Source organism: Mastigoproctus giganteus, chromosome 5 (genome assembly GCF_048544385.1).
Source record: "Mastigoproctus giganteus isolate SK-2022 chromosome 5, ASM4854438v1, whole genome shotgun sequence".
Taxonomy (NCBI): domain Eukaryota; kingdom Metazoa; phylum Arthropoda; class Arachnida; order Uropygi; family Thelyphonidae; genus Mastigoproctus; species Mastigoproctus giganteus.
In genome coordinates, this window is record NC_143579.1 from 232302745 (window position 1) to 232325994 (window position 23250).

The following is a 23250-nucleotide window of genomic DNA, read 5'->3' on the forward strand; positions in this document are numbered from 1 at the left end:
AGGAAGATGACGTGGAAAATCCAGCCAGGGTGCTTATTTTGGCACCCTTTGTGCTTCCTTTACCCCACTAACTTCCCTATGCGACAGCCTGTGTAGGGATTATTTCCACTAGCAATTTTAGAAGAATATTATTTATAACAAACATCTGCTTAATTTTGCCTGGCCAAAAGAGGTTTAAGTTTAATGAACATATTTATTATTATTATCAGCAATATAGTGCAAGGAAGCCTGAGGCTTCCTTGCACTATATTTTTTTGCCTGCTGCACCAGGCAAAAAAATAAAAAATACCCGGGTTCCCAATTCAGCTTGTTAGCGAGGCTCCTAACATTTTGAAGCAAGAAATGATAACTATGTTTCAGTTACATCCATTTGTCTCAAGTCAATTGATTGCTATTGGTGTATAATAGGGGTCTTGTTGTTGGTGTCTTTATGTTCTTGCTGGTTAAGAACCTTGTAGAGATGAGCCCTACAGAAAGACAGAACAAATGAAAAATATGAATGGAATTTGGTTCTGATGAATAATGTCTACCTTGATGCCAAGCTCATTGCGAAGGAAGCTTTTGATATCAGTGGCTTGGGTAGCACTCCCAAACTAGTAATGAACAGCTTGGTATGGGAAGTCACAGAATAATGCAATAAATGGAGTTGAACAGGGATGAGTGTTAGGCCACTATTGTTTTTTAATATTTATTAATGACATTGATGTACTCATTTAAATTTTTATGTCTCCGTTTTCTGACGATGCAAAAGAAGGCACAGTGATTAATAAAATTTATTAGGGTATGCTACTTCAAAAGGATCTAGATAAACTCAACAAATGGGCTGGAAAATGTAAAATGTGTTAGTTGTCTGATGGCACCAGGGGTTTCCCCATCCCCGCATTGTGTACTTTGTTTGTTGTTGTTATTTGGTTTTTAGGAGCATTAGCAACTAAAGCCATATTGCTCTGGGGATTTGCGGTGGTCATTCCCTGACCTTTCCATATTTGGTGGTCAAACCCCGGTCTAGAAGCTAGCGAGGAAATACCAGTTGACCAAAGTAAGTGTACCATATTACAAGGACGAACCCCAGGCAAGGCAGTACTAGAGACCCCAACCCACAATCTGTACTGGGACCGTGCCATAATAACAGATAAGACTATTCTGCACAACAGACTTTCCCTTGTGGAAAAGGCTACCTACCTGATTGACATAGTGGTGCCCAAAGCTAGCAATGTCTGGAAAACCCATGAGGAAAAAATTAGAAAGTACGTGAACCTAAGATTAAGAGCAACAATAATAATATTGGGATCCACTGTTGCCACGAGGAGGCAGTCAGGTACCCAGTAGATTATTTAAGTACTCTGGCAAGCCCAGCCACCTATTTTCCAAGGATTTCAGTGGCAAGACCTATATTATAAAAAAAAAAAAAAAAAAAAAGGGGGGGGGTGAACACTAGAATTTGGAGAGGCCGAAAGAGGTTTACAAGAAAGCAGTTGAATTTTTAGATGTTGATTAGAATTTGGAAGCATTTTTAGGGACGTACTCAGTCAGTTTATTTAGAGTGTGTGTGTGTGGGGACGAGATAAACAGGTAGAAGGATGAGGACGATAGAGTAGGCATCCCCAAAGTGGTCAGTGTGGACAAGCCCCACCAGGTGAAGTATGGGGGAGGCAGGGAGACAGAGACCCAACTCCTCCCTCCGCTACTTGGGGATGGGGTTTTAAAGCGAACCGGGTTTGAGTACCCAGTTCAGATCGCCACATGGCGTGTTGGCAGCAAAGCTGCAGCATGTCTTCGTTGGTGATGGTTGTCAGGTCCATGTAGTGTTGAATACGGTAAGAAGGTCAAACTGCATATCCCACTCTGGGTGTGGGATATGGTGGTAGCTGGCAGTGGGGAAACCACCAGGCAAATGGGAGGAAATAATCCCCCTCTCCCACCAGAGAGAGAGAGAGAGAGAGAGAGAGAGACATTTACTTCATTCATAATCCGCATTCTCACTACTTTTATACTTTTTTCTTATAGTTTATAATTTTTTTTCTCCTCACTCACCTTTTTTCACACACACCAGGGATGATGCAATGGTGTTTAATGTAAATTTAAATACTTAATAATGCAGCTAAATAAGAAAGAATATAAAAGATTAAAACTAGGGTTAGTGTGTACTTATACTGTAACATTTATGGTTTGTGTTCTTTTTCTCACACACTAACACTCTCATTCGTTCTTCTGGCTTTCATTTCATTTGTTCGACTCTTGCTTTCTGGGCACCTCAACTTACTGTTATTTTTAAGTTGTGCTGCAGGTATTGCCACAAGTTTTTTTGCAGGCCAGGGGAGAATGCAGTGATAGTGTTTGTGTTGTTAGTATATATAAAATAATTTAAGTTATTATCAACTTTGTATTCTTTCAGTCAATTACATTTGCTCTTCCACTTATTCCCATTCACAATAACACTCATTCACTCTCTTTCCCTCATGCTGGGTCACTTTTTCTTTCACCACAACTGACATTTATTCCCTTTTTACCATAATTCCTAACTCACTCTTTCACTCAGTGCCCAGCCTAATCATTGTCTTTCATTCTCATTCATTCTACATCCCTTTGCTACCAGCTTACTGATATTTTTCAGCTAATCTGCTTCTCAGGCTGCCTGTACATCTCCCTCCCCTACATGGTTAATGCGAGGTTTAACAGTGATAAAGGTAAGGTTATTTTATTTATTTATTTTTTTTTTAGGAGCATTAGCAACTAAGGCCATATTGCTCCTGGGATATACGGTGGTCATTCCCTGACCTTTCCGCATCCTCTGTATTTGGTGGTCACGGGCTTGAACCCAGGTCTAATCAAGAAGCGTGTGCTACACACTGCTGCTCCTACCCACCTGGCTACGGAGGTGCCATAAAGGTAGGGTAATGCATTTCGTTGGTGGTAGTAGTAATCCTGGTTTTAAGATTTTTTTTTTATGACAATTGTGATATGAGATTTGAATGCATGATGATTTTAATTAGTAGCTATTTTTAATTCGATTTATTTAAGTTCATATAATAATACATTCATCTGCGATTGAGTATTGAGAGATTTACAGTCCTACTAAAAAGGTAGGAGGTTTCCTCTTTTAATTTAAGATTATAATAATAGGACATATTAGGCTGCATTGCTCTTTTGATTCTAATCAATAAAACTTACAAGAAAAGAAAAAAAAAAAAAAAAACATGAGTGAATAACATGTTCACTAAGGAAAAATATTAAATAGCTAGCAGATATGAAGACTTGCAAAATAGCGGAGATCAATATTGCCAGAATATAAAAATATTAAAGAAATGAATAGTGTAGCCATTAACTGTAAAATAATAATTTTAGATATTAAATAAGGAAAAAAGCCAAAAATATTTTAAAACCCTAGGGGGGATAAATGTAGAAGTCACTGAAGAGACTGGCTGAAGGTCAGAGAGATTGAAATATCACAAATTGACTGTTAAAAGCATGGGAATACAAAACAACAGGAACAGAAATAGCAAAAGCAAGTATAATATCCAATGGAAGGAATAATTTAGAAAAGCAAGTGTCTATTTTCTTATTCCATTTCTGTTCTTGCTGCATTAAATTGACATGGCTTTAGTGTATAGTTTTGCTGTTTAAATTTACAATATTTCAAGCTCACTTGCTCTCTCTCTCACATTTTCAGTGGCTTCTAAATTTATCCTTTTTAGATTTTTAAAATATTTTTGGCTCTTCCCCTTTTGTAATCTTAAATTATATCGCAATTTCTGTACTTCTGTTCTATAACACTTCCACTGTTACAGTTATATGGTTATACTATTAATTTCTTTCATGACACACATATCACTGCATTATCTAATATACTTTCAGATCATATGGTAGAAGGCTATTTTAGGCTACAAGTTCCAGCAAAAAAGAAAATAATGCATCTTGTTGTTTGGATAATAGTATGTAAAACAATCTAATCTCAAAACAAAAAATGGCATCATTAACTTTTCGGAAAACTTTCTATATCTGTGTGTATATAGAAATAAAAGTTTTGATGTAACCAGAAATGTGTATCTGAAACAAAATTATACCTTCCATTCATAGATGAATGGAAGGTATAATTTGACACTTGGCAATACCTTTCTTTCACTTTGTACCTATTTCTGAATTCCTTTGGTAAATATCCTCGCAGTCTGCTAGCGATTACTCAATTTAAAGTTTATTTTTGTAGCCATACATTGACCCTATGTTGTTTAAGTAAAACGGAATATCTGGATGCCGTCATTAAAAACTCAAATCAAACATAATCCCTTTCATAGCAATTTAAAAGTAAAATTACACTAATTGTTTTTTCATGGAATCTGAAGGGAAAAAAAAACACACAATAACAGTACATGATACAATAACAGACACATTAATTAAATTGTAAACAGGTAACGTTAGGGCTAAGCCCATGACTTTAAATTTATTTTATAATGTTCGAAAATACTGATAATACAATTATATTATATGTACGAACATAACAAACTAGGAAACTTGTTAATAATTATTCTTACCAAAAGATCTCCTTTCTTTAAACGACTTATTTGATTGTGACATTTTTCAACATGCGTTTCTACTTTCTTTGTGCAACAAAACCTATACATCAGCTGACTAGCCTGACCATCGTCACTTCAGTTGTTTACGCTATTCTTTTTTAACTCCCATTTCTTAATGTTTATGTTACCACATTTTAAAATTATTTTAAAAAATGACAACGAAATAAATAATATTAATATAAGAGAACATTTGAATTTTGAAATTTTTAACGAGCTGTTTCTTTATAACGTAGTAACAGGGAGGAAATATAACAGCATAATTCCAAGGGCAGTTCTACGCGTCTGTATTCTTCTCGATGATTGGCTTCTGCATGAGACGGACAGAGGTCGTTTCCCTCACTACCCTGAAGTCGAAATGGGTACAGTCTCAGGTTGAACGACTGGTGGAGTCTAGCCTTAACTGGCAAAAGGTTCAGCTTTGGAGTTCTTGTGATATGGGAAGGTATTTTTAGTGGTGTTGAATTGCTAGCCTAATGATGGTAATCGTTGGATCCACGGCAGGTATTCGTTTAATATTGCCATTTTCTGTATTGTTGTTTTTTCGGAGGTTGGGATAAAGATCGCTACAGTAAAGTTCCTTCTTTTGCCGCCGATTTGGTTAATACCACATCGAGCCAATCCAAACGAGAATCCAGATCACATGGCCTCAACATGACATATCCATCATGGAGGCCCAGACTAGTGTGCAGGCAAGAATGTCCGAAGATTGGAGGTGAAATCTTTAGAAGATGCCAAGGAAGCTCAAGTCGCAAGGTATTTAACCAGCTTTCTTTATTAGTACAGGGAATATAGCAGTTCATTACAGCTTATAATAAAAACAAATCCACAAATCTCTACGTTTTGTGTAGACAAATATATGTTTCGCGCGCGTACTCTTATGCTGTTGTTTGAAAAATAGAATTTTAAGTTTGTTAAGGTGATCAAAAATGAAATAACTGAAGCAGAGCTTAAGAAAGCTTGTTATGGTTTATGAAAACATATGATCCATTTGAATTGGCACATATTTATAGTGAGCTCAAACCTTATGTTAAGGGATAAATGAATGGGTAAACAGTACCACATGTGCCATGTGGTTGCATCCATACGACGGTATCTAAGTTAAGTCTAGATTTTGTTGATATTTTTTAGGTTGTTGACATGGTTGCAGTTATTATTCTTTCTCGATCGCCCCGATTATGTGATTTAAAAATTACATCTGAACAAATAATTTAAAGGTTGGATGAAATAACTGTGTTTTAGGTTGGAAGAATATGAGTAGTATTGTGACTGCCACTGCAATTCACTTGAATCCAAGTACCGGAATTTTTTTTTTTTTTTTATAAGAAATAGCAAAAAAAAAAAAAAAAAAGTGACAAGTTAATGAAAGATAATATAGAATTGGATATAGGGAAGCGCAAATTGTATTAATGAAATATTACATGCATGTTTTATGCTGACTTAGGTATAATTTAGTCTTCGCTTTTATTAATTGATATTTGCCCAACAGCTCTCCTTTCTGGTTATGAGTATGATATGATAATTGGGATTTCATTTGGTCTTAGTATATGGATTTAATTTAGTATTGGTTATGGTGAGGTTGCTTCTTCGGCAGATATGATAACAAATCTTGAGGTGAGAATGCTGTTTTTAACAGTTAGCTATGCTTGAGTTAACGTACATACGCTCAGAGTGCTCAGTTGATTTCCTTTCTTTCACGTTTTACAACGTTGTAAAAATGGAATATTTGTTTACTGTTAAAGTAACATTTCACATGTAGTAATATGAATAGCGTTGTGGCCATGGCCAAATTCGGGACGGATTCAAGCAAAAGAAATGTGGGTTTTGACCACACTTCTTTTGCTTGGGTTAGGTTAGTTTACGCCAGTGATTCGTGACGGATTCAAGCAAAAGAAGCCACTTCCTCCGGACGTGTACCCATAATCTGGCGTTTACCAAATTATGTAGTGTTTGAATAAATATAAACAGTCAGGTGCATTAGGATACTGGATTAATGTTTAAAAGAATGTACTTTTTTTACTATTCTAATATTCACTTGTTTTATGGGTAAAAGTTTTTTTTTTTATACATTTTGGTGTCATATTTTCTGAAAGATAATGATGTCCTTATCAGACAACATCATTTGAGGTTAACAAATGACATTAAGGTGTAGGAAGGGTTTTTAAATCAGGAACACTGTATGTTAAAGGAACTCTTTCTTTCTGTGCCTAAGAAAATGAACCAGCAATGTCATAGTTAGCCTGAAGCCATCCTTTTCTTGTGCAGAGTATTCTTTCTTTAATTATTCTTGGCTGATAAATATCAGCTCTTATGCTAACAGGAATTATTAAGGTCTTTATAATCATCAGGTGAATCATTAAAGTTACTTTCATGAGCAGATTTATTTATTTTTTTTAAGGTAAGAAAAGATTTCTTGATAAAGTTACTGTTATGTTCTGTGAACTTAATTTTTTGTTCCTTATTTGTCATTAAAAGCAGAAAAAGATTGCAGTCGTTATGGCTGGAGTCTACCTCACTTGTTTATACAGTATGACTAAATAATCAACAACAAAAAATAACTCTTTTAATGTAAAATTGTCTTGTTTGTGTAACCCTCATAAATTAAAATTGGCTTTTAATTTTCTTTTTGTAAGAAAAATTCGAGATTCCTATACGAGTAATGAGTTACTCTGAGAATTTCTTTTCTCAGAGTGTTTTTTCAGGCTGGTTGAAATGTTAGAATGGCAGTCATTAATTTAGTCTTGCTGTATATAGCATATGGCTTGTTATGGTTCTGTAATTCTTTCTGCTGGGTTAGAGGCAAAATTTTCTAAATTACATACTGCAGTAGAATATTATCTTGGTATTACATTAAGGTAGTATGAAATGACATATTTTAATGTCAAAAAATCAAAAGTAATCCAAGGGATAATTTGTTGCAATGTTATGAATATGTATATTCATCATAAGTGTGTGATGTATATATTTTTTGATTAGTAAAGACCAGTAATGCAAGAAAGTGAACTTTCTTCTGCATCAGCCAAAAATTTTTTATATATATATAATAACACGAAACAGAAGAAGGTTTATACTATCAGTAGTATGTAGACAGTATTAGCATTAGTAGAGGCATATGATGCAAGCTTATTCAGCATCAGCCAAAAAAAAAAAAAAAAAACCCTCTCCCATTTCACTCCCCCGTTCGTTCGAAATACCTGTCCAGTTGAGCTTTAAATTTGTTTAGGCTATCAACTTCAACAACAAGTGATGGAAGTCGGTTCCACCAACCAACCACCCGCTGGCCAAAGGCAAATTTCCGCACATCTATCCGACATCCGTCCTTCCTCAATTTGAATTTATGCCCTCTGAGGTGATTATTCTGAGAAAGATGAAGAATCCCATTGGCATTGAGCATGCTCAAACCATTCAAAGCCCTATACACCTCTATCAGATCACCTCGCCGGTGCCCAGTCTCCAGACCCTGTAATTTGCAAAACTTAAGCCCTTCTTCGCAAGAGCAACCCCCTGTTCCATTCACCAATCTTGCTGCCATTCTCTGTACCCGTTCCAGCAGCTCCACATCCCTCTTGAAATGAGGCCTCCAGACCTGTATACAGTACTCAAGATGTGGCCTAACCATTGCCCCATACAAGGGAATAATCACCTCCTTATCCCTGCTAGAAAAATTCCTGTATATCATTGACAAGACACCATGAGCTACTCTTGCAGCTCGTCTGCACTGCTCAGAGAACTTCATATCTGCCTGCACAACCACCCCCAGGTCCCCTTCATTCTCCACCACTGTCAGTGTAGCATCGCAGAGTTGATACATTGCTCTGGGGTTACTGTTACCCATATGTAGTACTCTACATTTGTCAATGTTAAACTTCATTTGCCACCTCTCAGCCCATCTGCTCAACCTTTCCAGATCCCGTTGCAGCAGCATAGCGTCAGTAGTGTCCTCAACGACCCTGCCAACCCTTGTATCATCTGCAAACTTAGACATTAAACTTGATATCCCATCATCAATATCATTCATAAACACCGAAAACAACAATGGACCCAACACTGAACCTTGAGGAACTCCACTAATAACATTAGTCCACGTTGAGCAGTGTCCATTGATTACCACTCTCTGTCTTCTGCCACTCAACCATCCCCTTATCCATAGCAGCAATTTGCCTCCAATGCCACACTGCTCCAATTTGTGCAGCAGTCTTCCATGTGCAACAGTATCAAAAGCCTTTCTAAGATCCAAATATATAATATCAAAGTTATTCCCTGCATCCAGTTCTTTTGTGACTACATCATAGTATCCAATCAAATTGGTCAGGCAAGACCTGCCCTTAACAAAACCATGCTGCGTCTGAGCTATAACTGAATTCTTGTCTAGATGATCCTGCAGTGCTTCTTTAACCAGTGCCTCCATTAATTTACCTGGAACAGAAGTTAAACTAACAGGTCTATAATTACTTGTCAGCCTTTGATCCTCAGTATATACTATTGTCTACATACTATTGATAGTTCACCTAAAAATAAGACATCGAGCTTCTTGAATGGTTCTAAACAAAGCAGTGTACATGGTGAGACTCATAAAATAGCATCAATATAAGGAAAGATTTCAAATATGTGTGCTTACAGCCCTTGGAAACTACTCATCTTGAGGAGATTTGACTGAGGTATTTAAGGCTCCGAGAGGGGGAATTAAAATGAATGAAGATGAAATTTTCACTGTTAAAATGATTCCAGAACCAGGGGGCTATAGATTCATTGTTGTTATTTGGTTTTTAGGAGCATTTAACAACTAAGGCCATATTTCTCCTGGGATATGTGGTGGTCATGGGCTCGAATCCCGGTATAATCAAGAAGCGTGCTATGCACTGCTGCTCCTGCCCACCTGGCTATGGAGCTGCTATAAATCCAAATTACATTGGAAGAGGTTTAGACCTGATTGCAGGAAATTTTTTTTTATTTATATCATCCAGTGTTAATTAGTGGAATAAGTTGTGTTCAAGGTTGGTTGAGCCTTACAGGGAAATTCAAAGGTCAGCTGGATTGATATTTGCATGAAGGAAGACAAATAGCCATTTATTTATTTATTATCATTTTAAAATTAGTTTGTTTATTTTTCATTGGTTCAGCAAAAGCACAGGGCTTTTTTGAATTTTGTGGCTTATACTGATATAATCCCATAAGGTAACTGTCCAATTCTACTTTGAATTCAGACAGACCAACATGTATTATGGACAGTGACTAAGAAAGATAGATATAGGGAGGGAATAAAGAAAACACCAGCCATTATGACTCAGCAAGAGAGCCACAGAATTTTGATATACTGGACAAAAAAAAAAATAGGAACAACAAATTATTTCCCTCACGAAGGTAACTGTCTAGTTGACCTTTTGAATTTCTTCAAACTGTCAGGCTCAACTAACTGCAGAGGCAACTTGTTCCGGTAATCAACAACTTGATGGGAAAAAGAAAACTTCCTACAATCATCTAGTCTAAACCTCTTCCCCTGTAATTTGAATTTTTTGTCTCTATTCTCGAACTCTTTATAACAGTGAAAATTCTGCCTTCATTCGTTTTGCTAACCCCTCTCAGAGCCTTATAAACCTCAGTCAGGTCACCTTTGAGGTGCCTGGTTGCCAAGCTCTGTAGCCCACATAATCAGTCTTTCCCTCATGTGGTCACCCCTTTTCTGATTTTGCCATGCAAGTTGCCTGTCTTTGGACCCTTTCGAGAAGCTCAATATCTTTTTTTAAGATGAAGTCTCCATACTTGAACACAGTATTCCAAATGTGGTCTTACAATTGCCTTATGCAGTGGCACCATGACCTCCATATCCCTACATGATAATATTTGGAAAGTCATCAATAGGACACCATGGGCTTTCCTGGATGCCTGTTTACACTGCTCATAAAACTTCATATCTGCCCGTAATTCAATCCCACCAGGTGTATAATTTATTTTGGGGTTGTTATTCCCCAAGTGCAAGACCTTTCATTTTGCTGTATCAAAACATAGCTGCTACTTTTCTGATCATTCTTGCTGCTTGGTACTCTACCAATCTTTGTTGTCTTCAAATTTTGACATTATGCTTTCTATCCCTTTATCAGTGTCATTTATGAAAATGAGAAACAGCAGTGGTCCAAGAACCAATCCTTGGGGGACTCCACTTCTGCTGTTAAACTACTTTGAAGATTATACATTAATCACAATCCTATGTCTTAACATAGGATTGTGATTATAGGATAAGACACAATCCTATGTCTTAACACTCGCTACATTAACCGAATCACAAGTCCCTTTTCTTCTCACATGCTATTGTTTTGTTTCTATTTTTATTGTAGTGTTAGTTGTTAAAAAAAAAAAAAAAAATCTAAGGTTAATGAAATTTTATTTGATGTCTGTTCATTAGTTAACTGTATTTATATTTCTTAGTATGGGATTCGAAATTTGAAAATTTATTTTCCGTAAAGTATTAGCTATCAAAGTTTTTGGTATATTTATTTATTGTCAGATTTTAACATCACTATAATCATTAGTTTTACTCATGTAGAAAGGGGTCGGGGTTGCACAAATTCATTTAGCATTTTACAGAGTTGCGGTATGAGAACAAAGTTTGAGAACCTGGCTCAGTAGGTTAGTTAAACACGGTTTTTCCTTAACAAAACCATTTGTGGGCCCTTTAGAATGCAATTTCTATACAAATATCCTCAGATTGCACTCTTAATCATTGCCTCTAAGATTTTCCATAATACCGAAGTCAGACTAACCTGTCTGTACTCACTGACTTTACTCTTAGAATAGTCTTTATGTATTGACTATATGATGGCACTTCACCAATCCAAACAAATCTCTCCCCAGAGTCCAAAGATGCCCTTATAATTAACCTCAATTGTTTACACTCTCCGTTGGCCTCTCTCAAAATTACAGGGCATATTCCATTAGCTCAAAGAGCCTTACTTGCCTTTATACTCAAGTTTTTCTAATAAGCAGTCATCTGTAATTTTGAAATCGCTGATTTCATATGGCTCAGCCCTGCTCGCACAGCCTCTTCTCAGCATGAAGCGTCTTTCGTCAGTAAAGACTGATGCAAAGTACCTATTCAATTCATCAGCTGGGTTATCTAAGACTTTCCCACACCCAGTATACAAGGGTCCAATCTGATTCACTTTCTTCTTCATTGTATTCACATGAGCCATGCTATAAGTTTGCCATCACTAATCGATGGCAAACTTATAGCATTTTTGATGTTGAAATGTGGCTTACAATTAATATGCTGCTTGCACCAGTTATGCTCAGTGACAGTGGAATGTACAAAATTAGCCCAGTGAGTAGCTCTCTCAAGATATTACAAAATCTACATTTGTCTTGCCAATATAGCAAACCCCCCCCCCCCCAATCAATCTGGGCAAATTATCCAATAAATGGAATCTGAATCTGCACATTGCAGCAAGGAAACAAGATTTAACTCTGGGAACTGACTGTAAATTTTTTCCTATCTAATATTATACTGTGATTTATTTTTCAGTTTAGTTTATTTTAATATGCTTATTGTACACCTAAGGCTGTTTTTTTTTTGTGTATAATTTTAGGAATCCCCCCCCCCCCATCTTGAAACAGTCAGATTAAAATAAAAGCATTTTGATCACAATACCATAGACCCCCCCCCCTGAAAAAAAGTTCTATAAATTAGTTGGTATTGGCGTATAAACATAATCTAAACAGGTGGTATATACAGGCTGAAAGATCACTTGCCACTGTAAGTTTTTTTTTTTTTTTTTTTTGCATGTAACCCACTGTAGCTTATGGTGGATTTCATCAGGAAGCTTTCTCAGTTCAGTGGTGAAGAATAGTTCATTTAATATTAAAATTACAAAATGATGCAAGGAAGAAAAGCATGTGCAGCATAAGCAATTTAAAAAAAGTTTTTCTCTTTTTTTTTTTTTTTCAAATTTCTTTTCTTTCAAATATTAATTTAATCTCTCTTTAAATCTACATAAGCTCCGTAACTATAAAAGACTAGTTGGTAACTTATTTTAATAGCTAATTACTCTTTTTAACTAAAGGGGAAACTTTCTTACATCCAATTTAAAATTATCTTTACTTAATAATTTCAATCTGTCCTCCTCATTAAAGTTACTCAGCCCTTAAAAGGGTTAAGCAAGCTTGATAGGATCATCTGAATTATGTCATTCTACAGATATTAGTTTCCAATTTTGTAGCATCTCTGAATTCTTTCAGCTGTGTCACCCCTCAGTTGATTATTCTAACTTGTGATTACTGTTATGACTCAAATTCAGAGCTTAGCATTTCCTAATGTTAATTGGCATGTTTTAGACCATTTGTACAATTTTTTTTTTTTTTTTTTTTCTTTAAATCTTTGTAGCAGCATAATCCAGTTATTTTTAGTAACTTTGGCTATCAGCAAATTTTGGCACGAAAATTAACCCTGCATGGGGTTGTGTAGCCTGACAGGCCCTGCAGAAAAATATTTATCGCTCAAGTGACTGATTTGGAATTGTAGTTGTGTTTTCCTTCTTAATAGTGTTTTTAGTCTTTTTTTTGTCTTGTATGGTGTTTTTTTTTTTTTTGTTATGTTAGTCAATCTTGTGTAAACTGAGGGGGGTTAGTGAGGCTAGGTAGTATTATTTACATTATTCCGTTGTATCCAGCTAAGTGCAGTTTTGTTGTAGTGAAACACTGCTTTTCATCACAATGGTATTGTTTTTCACTATCTAAAAGGTATCAACAATTGTCTATGTGGATATTATCAGGAATATAAGAGAAATTCCAGTAGTGTGGGGCCACAAATAGTAAATTAGCTAACTCCAGTATATTTGCATTACAAGGTGTCACAGTAGCATCCTATGTTGCCAACAAGAGAGTGGAACATTATTCTGACATCTAACGTGCACATGGCAGTAAATTTGATTCTTCAATAGGAGGGCAAAAAAAAAGAAAGATCATCATAGTTTACACAGACAGATAGGGAGAGATTCAATAAATTTGGACGAGGCAGCACATAATATTCAAAGCTTGGCCTTAAATAATGTTAAGGAGGCTGGTATGGATGATTCACTCTAATCACACAGTGAAGATTTGACATTGAAATGTCAATGACCATTTTTGCTGAGAAAGATGAAGACATGCAAGGGAGAAGCAGAGTTAATAGGAATACAACAAAGCATGCAAATGTTATTGGCTATCATACAAAGAGAAACGTACATAGATGTGAATAAACTCATTTTAAATGACCTCATTCACCTACAACAGAAGCTTCCTTGTATGTGATCAGCTGAGATTAAAAGAGAAGTTCCCTTTTTTTATTTTACAGTTTTCCTTTCTTAATCCTAATAGTGATGGTTCCATGTTAAATAAACCAATAATGTACAAAGTTTCACTCTTCTCTTATTATTACACTGTTATTTAGCTGGGCAGTTATTATGCAAAATAGGCAAGCCTACTTAAGTCTTTCCCTGTTTTATTCCACTAACAACCATTGTATTTAAAATTTATTACTTAATTTTTTTTCAAGGAATGCATTTGTCATTTTAATCTGGCAATTGCCTTTCATTTAATGACTCTTTTTAGAGAAACCTGACCCCATCATTGAGATGTTTACCTATATTCACTTTCCATCTCTATAATTAGAAATGAATAGAATAACTGATAATAATTAATCAAAAATAATTATTCTTTGGTTGCTATGGTTAGTTACCAAATTATTTGTTGCTAACAAATAATAGCTGATGCTTATGTGCCAATTGCATGCCTTTATGAATCCGATTGGTGCTCGTTGTGCCGAGTACTAGTAGTTAATAGTAAAAATCCATGATTTAAATGTTGTTACTAATTGTAATGATAATAGAAAAAACAATCAAATTGCAATGGCTTGTGTGCAAACAGAACATTTCATTTCTGTGTATTGCCCATTTCTTTTTCCAGTTATTGCATGGCAACAAACGTAATATTCAGTGCTTTAGCTACAATACAAATAGATAATCTGTGTAGCATGTTTTTTTTTTTTTTTTATATATATATTTATTGTATTAGGTGGTCTCTGCCAACCTTTGGCAATCCCACTGCTTGAATAAAGGAAATAATTGCTGAGATTTCTATTTGTCTGGTTTCAATGAAATTTGGGATGGCTTGACAAATGTTTTTGAAAAGGCCAAATATAAAATTTCCTGAAGAGCCATCCACTGAGAGTAAAGCTACTGTATGTGGATGGACATGAAGACAATAGACAATTTATACATACAAGTTAACAATGCTAAAAAAAAAAAGAAAGTTTTGAAACATCTGTTTTCCCTACCAGTAGAACCTTGATTATCTAGAATGAAAAAGACCGAAGCTCTCTCTGATAGTGGTTGCCTAGGATAATAGAAAACCACTTTTTTTTTTTTTTTTTTTTTTTTAAATAGGGGTTTGGAATTCATTTATTTTTACTGTATGGTATTTATTATAATGTAACAGCAATAAAAAATATGTAGGTCTAGAGTATTTTATATGGTACAAATACAACTGTATGTATTGGGCAATAATTCATGAAGTTGTAATATGTCTTTTGTACAGCATTTAGTAAATTTAAAAACAATATTTTAGATGAACTGGTTAATTAGCTTTATTTTTTATTTAGAATCTCAGTTTTTAGACAGACTTGTACATTTATTAGTTGTGGCATCCAAATGTTAGAACAGTGAGAACTGATGTATAATGTTTTGCATATGTTGGATTGATTTTTAATTTTAAAAAAAAAAATTTTTTTTGTTATTAATGTTTATCAGTTTGTGTTCTGTTTGAGGGCAGCATCACTTATCGGTCCACATGCTGTTGACTACTGATTACGGTACTGAATCTTATTAGAAGATGAAATGCACAAGGCATAATTTGTGTTTAGGTAATTAACTATATAATATCGGTGTAGATACACCATAGTTTTCCCATAAATTTGAATTACGTATGTAGTGCAAAAGGCATTGTTTTAATTGTATCTCATATTGTGGGTGCCTTCACAACGAGATAGCTGGTATTGCACTACTTTAAATAAATAATGCTTCTCTAGTGTTGAAGACTACTGTTATTTATTTTCAGTGGATGCCACCACCACCCAGATGATTGTTTTGAAGCTAGTTGGCTTCATCATCAGTGAGTGGGCAGGTACCCTGGTAATTCAACATCTTATGGGTTTTTTCCCACTCACTGATGATGAAGCCAACTAGCTCCGGAATGATCATCGGTGTGGCGGCATCCACTAGAGAAGCGTTATTTATTTGAAGTAGTGCAATACCAGTTATCTCGTTGTGAAGGCACCCACAATATGAGATACAATTAAAACGATGCCTTTTACACTACATACGTAGTTCAAATTTATGGGAAAACTATGGTGTATCTACACCAATATTATTATTTAGTTAAGTACTGAATCTTTTTCATCCAGATAATTGTGCTTTTTTTTTTTTTTTTTTTTTTAAACTTCTAACATTATTACTTACAAAACTTGATTCTGCCAGCTTGGTTAAACGCCTGAATTTTTCAGTTAACATATAAACTCTCTCTTAGCATGAATAGCTTCATGAATTCTCATTGGTAGAGATTCAACTAGATTACTTAAATAGTTTATATCAATATTAGGCAGCTCTTAAAACAGCTAAGCGAATAATTCTTTTAGGTTTCTGTTGTGTTTTCACTTTCTGTTCAAGATAGTCCCATACTTTTTCTGTAGGATTTAAATCTGACAACTTGCCTGGTCAGTTTAAATGCCCCACCATTCTCCTGTTTTCCTTATGATAGCGTAAAACAGTAGAGACACCGTCAACCAGACAGTTGTCACTTTGGAATATAAAAGTATCATGAGTGTCCGTCAGATGTTCAGCAGAAAGCATGATCCTGTCATACAGAATATTTATACAGCTAACCTGATTTATCCTGGTTGGTATTCTAAGTAGGAAACCTACTTCATAATAGTTAAAACATCCCCCAGCATCATTGACCCACCACCAGTTTGTATGATACCTTTGTTGAAATGTCACAATGCTTCTCCTGTTAACTTTGTTTGGCATTATTAGTGTGGGAAAACTTTGGATTCATAGGACCACATCACAGCTTTCCAGTCATCACCCAGGGTTTAGCTCATATTAGCTGCAGCTGTTGACATTTTTTGGTCTTTTTCGGTAGACACTACTTCAGATATCCATGTTATGCAATTCTCATCATGTGTTCTTGGGAATTAGGTCATATGGATTTTGGTTAACTGTTTTCAGCAGTCTTTGTCCTGTGTGAAATCATTTACTAGACACTATTTTTTGCCATCACTTAGCATAGCTTTTGAACACAATTATGCTATTTATTTCTGGTTGATTTCAACTTGCATAATTCCTCAAACTCTTATTACTGTTTCTGAAAAATAAATTCAGCTATTTCTTTAACAGGATGTCCTTTAGACTTGCAAATGCTATCATTTCTTTTTGCCAGTTACTAATGTCTTTTGTGGTGGAAACATTTGCTGTTTCAGTCACAGCTAATATACCTGTAAATAGAGAAAACAGGTTAACTTTATACTCTAATTTCCACGCTGTAAGCAAATATGCCTGTACTGAAGTGGGGTTCACTTTGCAGAAAACATTTTTCATAGTGAACTTTTTTCTCCACATTGTAAGGCAATGTTAAGTTTTAAAGTTTTTCTTGATTTTGATGAAGGCCAAGTGCAGAATATCTTCTCAATATGGGATGCATATTTTGACTGACACAATATAAAAAAACACCTGCTTATCCCAGAGGGGATCGGGGGTTCTTTTGCACTGAAAAAACACCAAGGTATTGGTGCTTTTCCATCTGTCAAGGTGATTCTGTGAACAAAGTTTATATCTACTACACACGAGACAGTCTGACTGTAGTGGTGGTGGGGAAAATCATGGAGGTAGTGATTTAAGAATGCAATACAGAAGCAGCTAGATTGCAATTGTATTCTTAAGCACTGTTTTGTAAAAGAAAAAAAATTGTTTAACTAGTTTGGTAAACTGTGGTGACACTTTCACTCATGAGCCTAAATGTTAGAAATAACTTTGTTGTTTATATATACTTTAACAAACCATTTGAATTGGTCATACATAAATGCTATCATATATTTGCTATATAAGTTTCTTGCCCAAACGTTTTCATGCACAAGGATACATCTGCATGCTGTTTATTTTATATTTTGTCCAATAAAATAATAAAGAATGTATCAAATAAAAAGGTTGAGGCAAAAACAACTAGGACACAACCAAAGGTGTTTTGTGGTTTTTTTTAATTTCCAATAAGAATATCTGAGAAATCTTACATTTCTGCAGATATTTTGTGTGTGCCAAATTAATTGATTACTATAGAATAGTTAAACAAGATTTTCTCTTTTGAGAAAATTATTTAAATTGAGATGCCTCTGTATGTATTATATTTTAATCATTGCTGCCATGATTTGCTCTATCACTGAAGTCAGATGACCACTCTGTAGTTACTTATTTCTTGTTTGGAACTGCCTTTATGGACTGGGAATTTGTTGGCACTTAACATTTAATGGTTTTTATGCCATTTCTTTCTTTTAGAATAATTTGATGTACGTAAACTGCCACACATTTTCATTTATGCTCAAAAGCTTTAATAGTAAGCTGCCATCCTTAATTTCTGTGTTGCTGATTTTGCAGTTCTCTGGTTCACTTGTAGAATTTCTCCTCACCTTTTAATTTGTAAAGTTCAGTGCAAAGTAACCATTCAGTTTATCAGCTGGGATTATTTTTTGTTCTATTAAATTAGCCAGCTCCTTATTCATTCACATTGGGATCTTCCTTGTGCACTATTTAGCTTAATGGTATATATGCCATTAGTGTCCTCTGTTATTGGTGTTTAAAGTTATTTCATAATTCATCTGTATTCTCCCTCTATTTAGTCTTTCTGATTAATAGGTAAAGTAGTGATTTCATAGTTCCTTTCCTGAAATTTAACAGGAGACCTTGCTTCACCATTTATCCATTATTATTTTCTGCTAAGGGTTTCTGTACTGTGAACCTACGACACTGTCAGGATCACATTTGATCGTTAGGTCCAGAATATTTTAGCCATAGTACTTTCCCTAATGTGCTGATATAGAAAGATAACATCACCTACTTGATTCTAATTGATTTAAAAATTTTCACCGAATTAGATCGCCGACCGGGCTAGCCGAGTGGGTAAAGTACCTGCCCGGCAACCCAAAGGTCGCGGGTTCGATTCCCGCCTCGGGCTTGGATCAAAGTACTGCAAAAACCTTGGGAGGTGCAATATGGCCACAGAAGCCGATGCGCCAACAACTACCAAATCAAAAAAAAAAAAAAAAAAAAACCGAATTAGATCTGCTCCTTCCCTCAAGTTTCTCCAGTCAAAAAGGGGAGATTGAAATTTTCCATAACAAGGCATTCTGACTTACTTGTTCATCCTCTCTGCATGTAGAGGCTCTCATCATACCTTTCTCAGAGTTCTGGTGTCTACCATATTCCAACTATCATTTTTCCACTGCACCCTCACCCTACAAACTCGATACATGCATGTGTTTCAAATCTGGAAATGCTCTTTGCAAACTAGCTACAGGCTACTTTTGAAAAATAGCATGACTCTATCCCTTTTCTCTAGTTCATTCCTTTCAAATACATTGTGCATATCATCGTCAGATTGATTTGTTACAAGTTATAAATTAAGCTGCTAATTCAGATAAATAGAATGGTGTCCATGGAAATATTAAAAGGGGGAAAAAGCATTCAGCAGGAACAAGACATCTGTGTGATAGGCATGCGAATGAGTTTAACTGGGGAATTATTAATCGCCATCCCAAATTGAGAACATATTCCATAATAGGACAGATTTCTATTTTGTACAGAGTGAGTAGCTGTTTAGAAGAAAAGTAGCACCAAGAACAAAAGAAAGAATAGAGTTTTTTCAAATGCAGAGTAAACGGTATTTATGCTAAGCAAAGTTAGACATATATTTTTCTGGTGATAACCAGAAAGATATGTGAGCTTGTCTGGATATCTGAGCATTGCTGAAGGAGCAATTATTATTTTGTGAAGGAATTTTAGAAAGATTGAAGTTTCTAGTTTTTTTGTTTTTGTTTTTTTTTTTTTTTTGCCTGTTGCAGAATTACTTGGTGATCAGTATTTATTGAATTGGTGGTGGATAGCTGAGTGGTTTGCCAGACTGGAAGGAGGAATGTAATGTACTATCATTGGCAATAGGACAGGATGTCTAGTTAATGGAAGAAAGTTAATATATAGCAGGCAAAGAATGGGGTGAAAGAATAGAACTGTGGAGAACTCCAGCATTAGCTGAGAAATTAGATCACATTTAGTGACTGGTCAGAGGGCAAACTGGTAAACAATTGTAAAAAAAGGCAGCCAGATCAAAAGATGGAAACTTGTTTAGAAGACCTATATGCCAGACACAATTAAGAGAAATGTCAAAAGCAACCATTGGAGTTTCCTCTGGAATGGAAAGTGTCTCCCAGATGAGTAGCATAAGCCAAGATATCAGCAGTGGAGAGTAATTCGGGGTTCTGAAATGGCCCCTTTTTTGTCCTTTATTTTAAATTAAATTACTTAATAGCTCTTTTTTTTTTTTTAAATAAGGCTCTCCAAAGTAACAGATTTAATCTTCTGTCATTATAATCCCAAAATATTATCCCCTTTTATTGTAGTAGTTTAGAGCAGTGTTTCTCAATCTTTTTACTCTCGTGGCACATTTTCCAAAGAAGAAAAATTTCGCGGCACACCTACGTAGTCATAGAAGAAGAAATTTCTAAATTTCGCGGCACACCCTTTGAGAAACACTGGTTTAGAGTATAGTACTTGTGCCTCTTATCTATTACTACATTTTTTTCCTCAGTAGTGGGAAACTCATTGTCTGTATATAATTTTATTGCACTGATAATAAACTGAAAGATGCAAGTGTTTTGGTATTAAAAAGTCTGATCTCTCTCTTTTTTTTTTTTTTTTTTTTTTAAATTTATCTGGGTAGACAGAAAATTCAGTAGTCCCACAAGTCTTTGTAGGATTTTTGAATGGCTTTTTTTGTTTCTTAGTAGACAACACATTTTTAAATTTTATCAGCATGCTATGATATTGTATAATATTACATTTCAATAATGGTTGCGAATTCATTTGTATATCAACCATTGTGATCACCTTTCAGGATTTATTGAACATTTTCATTTAGATAAACGTACCCCCTCAAATAGGCCTCTGAGGTTGGGTATATTCATATTACGTTCTTAGCGTTTTTTCACCAACCTTTCATGGAGTAAAATAAAATAAAGGTTCTGGGACCGTAAGTGGCTCGAGAGTTTGCGGATCAGCTCTACAACCAACATTAATAGGGATAGGGGTGTACGGATTCACCCCCCCCCCTTTTAGAGACTATTATCCTAAAAAAGGATGAACGGTTCCGTACGACTTCCGTTCGAGCCACTTCCGGTTCCACAATGCAAGAGAGCGGAACACGTGAGAATGGAAACATGTGATGCCTACCATTACCCTGCTGATATTTAAAGGTGTACTGAATAATAGAGAGTACTGCTGAAGAAGAAGGCTGGAGCCTTTGAAAGCTACGGGATTTTATCGCTTTTAACTTAGTATATTTTAATGCATTTTAATCTTGTGTTTTGATACTTTTAATATTGTAATACGTATATTAATTTTGTAAATACAGGTTATTGTAAATATAGTTATCAAGATTTGTTTTGTTTTGTTTTATTTTAATTTTATTTTACTCCATGAAAGGTTGGTGAAAAAACGCTAAGAACGTAATATAGATAAACGTAGTTTTAAATGTGAATGGCTAAATAAAAGATGAAGTAGAGAATATTCATTTCACCATTTTCATAGAGGGGAAATGACAATAAGTTCTTATTTTTGTGCTCAAAACTTGTTAATGTTACTTTTTTTTTTTTTTTTTTTTTTTTGAAAACATTTAACATAAAGAAAAACTTACACGTTAGGTAGATCAAGTTGGTAATATTCGGATGAGTGGTGCAAAATCTCTCTGACATCTATTGGTTACAGCAGAACTATGCATATAGTGTTCTGGAGGTATCTCATGTAATTCAACTTATTTGGATGATAAAAGCCATTATTCTGAACATCTCTTCTGATTCATATACCAGGACTTGAAATGCCTTCAAAACAATATTTCATATATCTCGCCAGGTAACAATGGCCAGGATCGTAAGCCAGATAGCAACGTCTTCATTTCTGATGTAAAAAGCATAAACATAAAAATGAGAATAAAAATTTGACAAGGATTAAAAGGGGGATTTTTCCAAGTTCACAAGCCATTTTATTACATTTCAATCTATCTCCCTTTCTTTCCCCTCTCACCATATATATATATATATGAAATAAAAAAAAATTGTCTATATATGCCTGCCCCCCCTTGTTCTTAAAACCAGCACACTACTGCTGGTTTTAAGAACAAGTGGAGAAATGAATTGAGATAGGCCAATATATTTGGGGAATGAATTTGGAAGTTATTTTCATAGATAACATTAGTTTGACCATTTGTGATGCAGATGGGAAAATACATTGCATGATTTGATGAAAAATTTTAGATATGGCATATACAGTGTGATAATAGTATTGGCAAAATTATGCAAGGATGTGCCATCTCTCACTTCATTTAAGAACAAGTGGAGAAAATATTTTATAATTTAAGAACAAGTGGAGAAATACCTTGTTAACACATCTTGGCATCAAGATTGTTTGGGTTTCTTCTAATGTCTTCTGTCAGAAAGCCAAGGAATGGAATGTGTTTGTTATGGTAGGAGGAGGAGTAGGAAATTTATCAAGATCATCAGTACAACACAGAGAAAATAAGATGCTAAATAAATCAGCTTTATCTGTAGATAGGATGTAATAGAACTATCAAGGTGTAAGTGTGAATGGACAGAAGTTGCAGTAAATAGGTTTGGCAGGAGACCAGAAGGCCAACTTGCCATTTGGATGAGAAACAAGTTTTCTGCTCATTGCCTTTTCATATCTGAGTTTGGGTTTATTAATACCTTGTTGACAACTCTTGTGAACATTAGTGTAGGCAGGAAATAAAGTTGTAAATCTGAATACAAGAAATTGTAATATGCCGTGTTCTTACCTTGAGCAGCTTATTATATTTTTTTCCTATCCCTACAAGAATAATTTCACTTACGTGATCGGAGCAAATATTAGGATTGGAAGATTTAAAATGGTAGTTCAGCCAAAGAAAAGAGGAACTCAATCTGATCATTCTTCTTTGCACTTTAATGTAAAATGACATGAGACAAGAATAGCTGTCGGTAGAAACTCCATTGGAGAAGAGATCTTCATAAAGTTAGTTATATGACAATTTACATTAGCTGTAAATTGTCATAACTTTCGAAGGCTGTTTCTGAGGAAAGGATTGAGCATTAGGTGTACAGATAGGATTGTTCAGTATCATAGTAGGTAAATGAAAAGTTGTAAAGTAGCCAGCCGAATAGAAGTAAGGTTAGTTCTGAATGACTCCTAGAGCATCATCAGTGTGTTTGATCCATTGTAATATATAGCAGCTAGCTTGTAAAAGCAGTATTCACCTTCTGAGATGCTGTATCCTTGACATGTAAGGAATATTCATAACCTCAAAAAATATTCCTCATACTGCATGGAAGAAGAGATGGAAAATT

At 35.1% G+C, this 23250-nt stretch overlaps 2 protein-coding genes across 2 annotated transcripts in view; one reads left to right on the forward strand and one right to left on the reverse strand.

Moving 5' to 3' along the window:
* Positions 1-4691, reverse strand: part of LOC150086275 (microtubule-associated protein 1 light chain 3 alpha-like) — an 80492-nt gene extending 75801 nt beyond the window's left edge. Inside the window, exon 1 of the mRNA XM_090373804.1 lies at positions 4530-4691. Coding sequence (XP_090229930.1) covers positions 4530-4572 — 43 coding nt within the window. The 5' untranslated portion in view covers positions 4573-4691. The remainder of the gene's footprint in view (positions 1-4529) is intronic.
* Positions 4692-5014: 323 nt separating this feature from the next.
* The window catches only part of lgs (BCL9 domain-containing protein legless), a 402368-nt gene continuing 384132 nt past the window's right edge, over positions 5015-23250 (forward strand). The window contains exon 1 of the mRNA XM_090374845.1: positions 5015-5324. Coding sequence (XP_090230971.1) covers positions 5300-5324 — 25 coding nt within the window. The 5' untranslated portion in view covers positions 5015-5299. The remainder of the gene's footprint in view (positions 5325-23250) is intronic.